Consider the following 6,066-nt stretch of genomic DNA (forward strand, 5'->3'; position numbering starts at 1 on the left):
GTCACCCTGATAGTCACACTGAATTCCTGGCTTTCTTAATCACTCAGTTTGAAATTGCCCTTTTTGTTCTTGCTTACAGTACAAGATGACCTCATTGCTCATTCTAGGGAGGGAGCCTGCTGCCAAGTCAGGTGGCGAGTGGGAGATGTGTAATGTAGCTTTGCGTCTGTTAAGGGGGATAAATAACAAATAGCTCTCTGTGAGCCATGTGCCACCTTACGTACAGAGTTCAGAAAAAAAGTGGAATGTTTGGGCATAGTAGAAATTGAGGAAGTTCCCTTTTGTATTCCAGTGGATCTCCTACAAAATTTAATTGCAACTGTGATGGGGATGTCTGGAAATTATTGGTGTGGTGGTGATGATGCAAGTACTTCTCCTGGTAGAAACCCATGCACATTTAGATAGACCCACAATTCTCTTGACCATCTCTTCACTAAGGATAGTGTTAACTAGTCTTGGTCAGAAATTAGTCTTTTGTTGTTGATGCTGGTGCTTCAGTTACCTTGCCTCCTGGCTTCTCAAAAAGCTTGTAAAGCCTGTGTGTTCAGAGAGACCTTGTTGAAAAGATTGCCAAATGAGTTTCACAGAATTTAACCTTGAGCGCCACAAGTTATACACAATGGTCCTTATTGGAGTGGGTAACCAAAGAGCCAGCATGATGTACTGGTTAAGAGCAGGTGGATTCAAAACACGCACCTCCACCCAGCCAGAACAATTCTGGAATTTGGGGCACTTTCCTGTGGAGAGGACCAGGTGAGGAGAGCCGACCCCACAAAGGAGCGGTCGTGTCAAAAGCGCTGCAGCTGCAAGAACGAGAGCTTTAGCGTTCAGGACAACACGGGCGGGGGGAGGACACACAAACAAGCCACGCGGTTCCAGAGACCTCAGATGAAGCACGTGGGAAGGGCCCCGCCTACTCTGTTGTATCGCCCCGCCCTACTGAATTGCGCCTGCGCGGTTATGGCGGCGCCCGGTTCGGAGATGGGCGAGCCCGCCGCGGGTGGACCCGAGGAGCTTGTCTGCGCTCGGGGCAGGAACCGCAAGGCAGTCCTCTGCCAGCGTTGCGGCTCCCGCGTGCTTCTGCCTGGAACTGCCACCTTCGCCCGCAGAGAGGTAAGGAACGCCAAGGCCCCTCCCAGGTTGAAAAGGGGGCTTCTCTGCTGCGAGATTTCCCTTCGTTTTGAGAAGCTGACTTGGTGGAGCTCCTTATGGTTGCTTGGAAGCCATCAGCTCTTGGGATTCGTTGTTTGGGGTCACTGGGAGCCCATATAGTGTTCGGGTGTTCAGAGAGTCACCCACCTCTGGTTCAGCACCTGCTGGCGTTCAGCACAGGCACTGAGGTATGCCGTGGGCATTGGGAAATGATGCCCCTTGGATTCAGAACCTAAAGAGAAGTCAGCTCGGCCCACAGAAACTCTCCCGGTATTTAGGGAATGGGTTAATATAAACATTCAGTATAGTGAAGGAAGGAGATGGTTTTTGTTTGCACTTGCATATGAATTTGAACATCTTTGGTAGGCAGAGGGCATCACGGATCACCCCTTAATGCCTCCATAGGGGTTAGGATCACCAACTCTGGTTTGGGATTTTCCTAAAGATTTGGGGGCTGTTCTTGGTGAGGAAGTGTGGAGAGGAAGCTCAGGGGAAATGTCACGCAGAGTCTGCCCCCTGAAGCTGCCATGTCTTCCAGGAACTGGTCACTTTACCATAAGACCTATCCCGAAAATAAGCCCCAGCATGATTTTTGGAGGATGCTTGAAATATAAGCCCTACTCCAAAAATAAGTCCTAGTTACCAGCTGATCTGGTCACGTGAGGGGTGCAAAATCATGGGGAAAAATAAGACATCCCCTGAAAATAAGCCCTAACACATCTTTTGGAGCAAAAATTAATATAAGACCCTGCCTTATTTTTGGGAAAACACGGTAGTTTCATAATCAGAGGTCATTTGGGGAGACATTTAAGCCCCACCTGCAGGTTGGCCACTGTTATGGGTCAGTCACATTTCTATTTTCAGGGTATCAAATAAATTTCCTTGTTACTTGACAGCTTTTTCTTCCCTCCATGAAGAAGAAGACAGCACTGGTGGCAAGCAGTGATCCAGATGGAGACGTTCTGCAAGACCACTGGCTGGTCGATGACATGTTCTCTTTTGAAAACGTTGGCTTCACCAAGGATGTTGGAAACATAAAGTTTCTGATCTGTGCAGACTGTGAAATTGGCCCTATTGGCTGGCACTGCTTGGATGACAAAAAGAGCTTCTATGTGGCCTTGGATCGGGTGTCCCATGAATGACATTCTGCAGGGTGGCTAAAGACAACTGCTTGGGCTAGCAGCTCATGCCACTTTATGAATGTCCTGTTTCCCTCTAGTGAATACAAGTTTGTAATGGCAAATGTATAGCCCCGAAAGTGGGAGGAAATGAGGTGCACTACCATGGTTCTTCAGAAGACGTATCTGTGCATATTCCTTGTCAAATAAGTTGTGGCTCCCTCGAATCTCTCCCTTCTCTTTTAAATCTCATTCTTATTCCTATTCCAGGGTAATATTATGCAGATTCCAAGGGTACATTCTGAGATGAAAGACTTTGGTGAATCTTTAATGATTGAAATAGAAAATGAAACACATTTGAAGTGTTTGCCCTGCAAAGAGTAAGCGTAGAAAACATTTAGCCCCTTTCAGCTACATCATATCCAGATTTATGGCTTTCTGGTGTACTGTGGACCAAAGAGTGTATACATCGGACTATGTTTACAGGCATCGCTGCTATATTTCTACTGGTTTCCATTTCTAACCATAATATAGATAACTTCTACATTCATTAATATTAAAAGCGACATCCTGATTGATGGACACTGCAGAGTTGAAAAAAGTTAAATGGAAGTCACAATTAAACTACAAGATATCAAATGTTACTGAAATCTTAAAAGCATAATGGAATTTTTATTTCATTAAGTTTAAATCTATACTTTTCAATTTATGTTTCAATTCTATACATTTGAAATTTGTGTTTCAATTCTTTAAAATGCTGCTAAGAGAGGTATGAATCAGGCAATCAAAACAGTAGAGCACACTTGAAGAAAGAGGGTATGCTTCAATGAAATGCATTCCTCCTTTCCTCCAGTTTTTAGAGACCTCTTCAGTCCTTATCTTTGATATTGCCAATAATAAACCACTTCCTGTGGAAATAAGATAATTTGTTTGTTGCATCAGGTAATTTACATATCAGGTTAGTATGTTTTATAGCACTGAATAGCATGTGTAGAACAATGACAGCTCAGCAACTGAACAAATGAAAGAAGCTGTGGAAAATGACAAGAGTATTTGTGAACTAAAATAACAAAATATTTCTGAGAAGCTGTAAGATGAAATGTTACTTTGCTTGGGTCTCAGGAAACCTAACCCCAGAGCCCCTGGTGGCTGGGGATGACATCAGTGCAATGGCGCCCCGCTGCCTTGAGAGGGCTTTCCCGTGGTGCATGGAGAGAAAAAAAGACCAAAAAAACCTGCTGCCAGAAAGCCTTCCATAAGGCTTAATAGACTTATGCCACCCAAAAGGGTGATGTAAGTCCAGGACCAGGGCCACAGCACAATTCAGCGGGGACCTAGTGTGGGAGCCAACTGATATTGGCTCTGCCCCCAGGAGCTTCCCCCACCCCCACCCCGGCGTCTGATTGGGATGGCAGTACAGTCCCACAGTAGCTCAGTCTTCCAGGTTTCACCACCATGGAGCTGAGGGACAGAAGGCCGCTGGTGGAAGGGGCAAATGCATTGGCACAGCCCTGCGCCACCTCTACAAGAGGATTACCTGCCCCCCAAGATGGGCTGTAAGACTTAGGTTGTGGTAGACATCCCATTATGGTAGTGAAAAATGCCATCCATCCCATGGTGGCGAACCTTTGACACTCCAGATGTTATGGACTACAATTCTGTCAGTTCCTGCCAGCATGGCACAACAGCCATGCTGGCAGGGGCTGAGGAATTGTAGTCCATAACATCTGAGTGCCAAAGGTTCACCTCCCTGCTCCAAGGGGAAGGCATTCAGAGGTGCCCTGTCTCTACATAGATACTGTGGTTATTTTTTGAGATAAAGTGGGAATTATTTGCCTCCTTTTTTATTTTTAAAGTTGAGAGGCTGAATCCTCTTTGAACCTTCTCACATGCTGTGCCTCTTTCAGAGATTTCACTTCATAAGGTTGCTGCACTAGTGACGGGAGCTGACATTTGGGAAGTGCCTCAAGTGATAGATGCCCGGCTAGTAAGAAAGAAGAGAAAGCTTTGTCTCGGGTAATTCCACTGCAAAAGGCTTAAGACCTCACATATGAATTTCCATCGTATACAAAAATGGTTCTTTATTAGAGTAAAACACAGCTGACATCCTGTTGAATACTTGTAAGCAATTTCTATATGTCTTGGGAAATGGATCTTAACTTGTTTGCATCATTTATAATGCCAAGCTTTCCTTTCTAAAAAAATTATCACAAAGGGACTTTACAATCGCTCTCAAAAACTGCACTGTGAGAAGGTAGAGTTAGGCTGAGTGGCAATATGTGTTCCCCTTACACAAGGCTTAGCAGTGTTTTCAATTATATAATGATGTTCGGAGTTTAAGACCGCATACACCTCTTGGTACTAGTTCAGCAGCTCAAATTGCAGGCTTCTATCTTGTGAGTTCAGTACTGGTCCTGCAAAGCAGACAGAAGTAGAAACAGGTTCCATCATAACATGGAATAGAAGAAGATATGCAAAGGAGTGCCCTCCTATGGAAGGAGGGGCATGGAAGAAGACTAGAGTGTACGCTTGCCGGAGGGGTCTTCAATCACTCATCTGCAGGAGCTCCTGGAAGTCAGCCAGTTACAACAATAAGGAGCACCCTTTGGCCACTACTTCTAGCCTCTCTGTAGACCTTGAGTAGGACTAGGAGTCAAGCTTACTGTGGTAGGCTCTTCGATGTAGGGGCATGCAGTACCACTTAACTGAACTCCTAGTAGGCTCTCCCTGAATAGAGCAAGAAGTGTTTTAAGACAGAAGTAAACTATATTTCCACTCTAATTGGCTTTCCTGTACCACGTTCCATCTAAAGACCAGGAAACTCTCACTCTAAATTCATTCTTGCACTCAGAATCCTTATGTGTGGTTATATGTATTTCAGTGGAGCTCATGTCCATGCCAGCCACTTGGCATTCCTGGCTCTAAGCATATCCAGTGGAGGCATTCCAGCATCTTCCATTGTTCTAGTGGGCAATCATGTGTCATTGGATTTCAGTAATCCCCTCTTGCAGTGCATATGTGGCTGGCATATCTCATATTCCTTGGAATGTCCAGCGAAGCTCCTTCCAGATGCCTGCTTGCACAAGCTGCCACAGATGCACCAACCCCTCCATAGCCCAGGAGAATACATCCCTTTCCCATGAGCAGATCTCTAGAAGGTTCATTAAAGGTGCCACCTCAGGGTTCCCAGCAAGGTCTCCTAGAGTTCCTGGCTACAAAGCATCTGAATCCAGTTGCCCACTTCCCTCATGCTCTCCCCGGCCTCTTCAAAGACACATTGAGTCTGTTCCACTGCAATGGCTCTGCCTGCCTGTTTCAGCCTCTGATCTCTGGGGAGTCTCAGATTCCTTCCTTTCCCTCTCACATTCTTTTCCCAGCTGTCTTCTTTCCTGAATATCAAGAGCCTTCCCAGAGCAAGTTACACAATTATTAATTGCATTTGGTTTACTCTATTCTAGAACATCCTACCTTTTCACACCATTGTGACCCAAAGTGATCTTAAGCATCATTCCTCTCCCTTCATCTTTATCCTGCACATCAACTTTGTGAAGGTGGTTAAGCTGAGTCTGTATGGCTGTCCCATGTCCACCCAGCTAGCTTCCACAGCACATGGTGATTTGAACCTATGTCTCCCAGGTCCTAGTCTGTCACTGTAACTTCCACACCACTGTGGCTCATTCTCTGGCCCATCCCTTCTTCAACCAGTAGCCATCAATGTGATGAGGTCAGCCTTGGAGATGCTGCTGGGCCCCTGCTGTATTTGGCAGGTGATCATGATGGGGAACCAGTGGCACCT

At 45.7% G+C, this 6,066-nt stretch overlaps 1 protein-coding gene across 1 annotated transcript; it reads left to right on the plus strand.

The window, feature by feature from the left end:
* Positions 1–945: 945 nt before the first annotated feature.
* On the plus strand, positions 946–3,195 carry RABIF (RAB interacting factor). The gene is made up of 2 exons (XM_048495765.1): positions 946–1,113; positions 2,049–3,195. The coding sequence occupies exons 1-2, from the start codon at positions 961–963 to the stop codon at positions 2,292–2,294; spliced, it is 399 nt and encodes a 132-aa protein (XP_048351722.1). The 5' UTR covers positions 946–960; the 3' UTR covers positions 2,295–3,195.
* Positions 3,196–6,066: the final 2,871 nt, after the last annotated feature.

This window comes from Sphaerodactylus townsendi, linkage group LG05, assembly GCF_021028975.2.
Source record: "Sphaerodactylus townsendi isolate TG3544 linkage group LG05, MPM_Stown_v2.3, whole genome shotgun sequence".
In the NCBI taxonomy this organism is placed as follows: domain Eukaryota; kingdom Metazoa; phylum Chordata; class Lepidosauria; order Squamata; family Sphaerodactylidae; genus Sphaerodactylus; species Sphaerodactylus townsendi.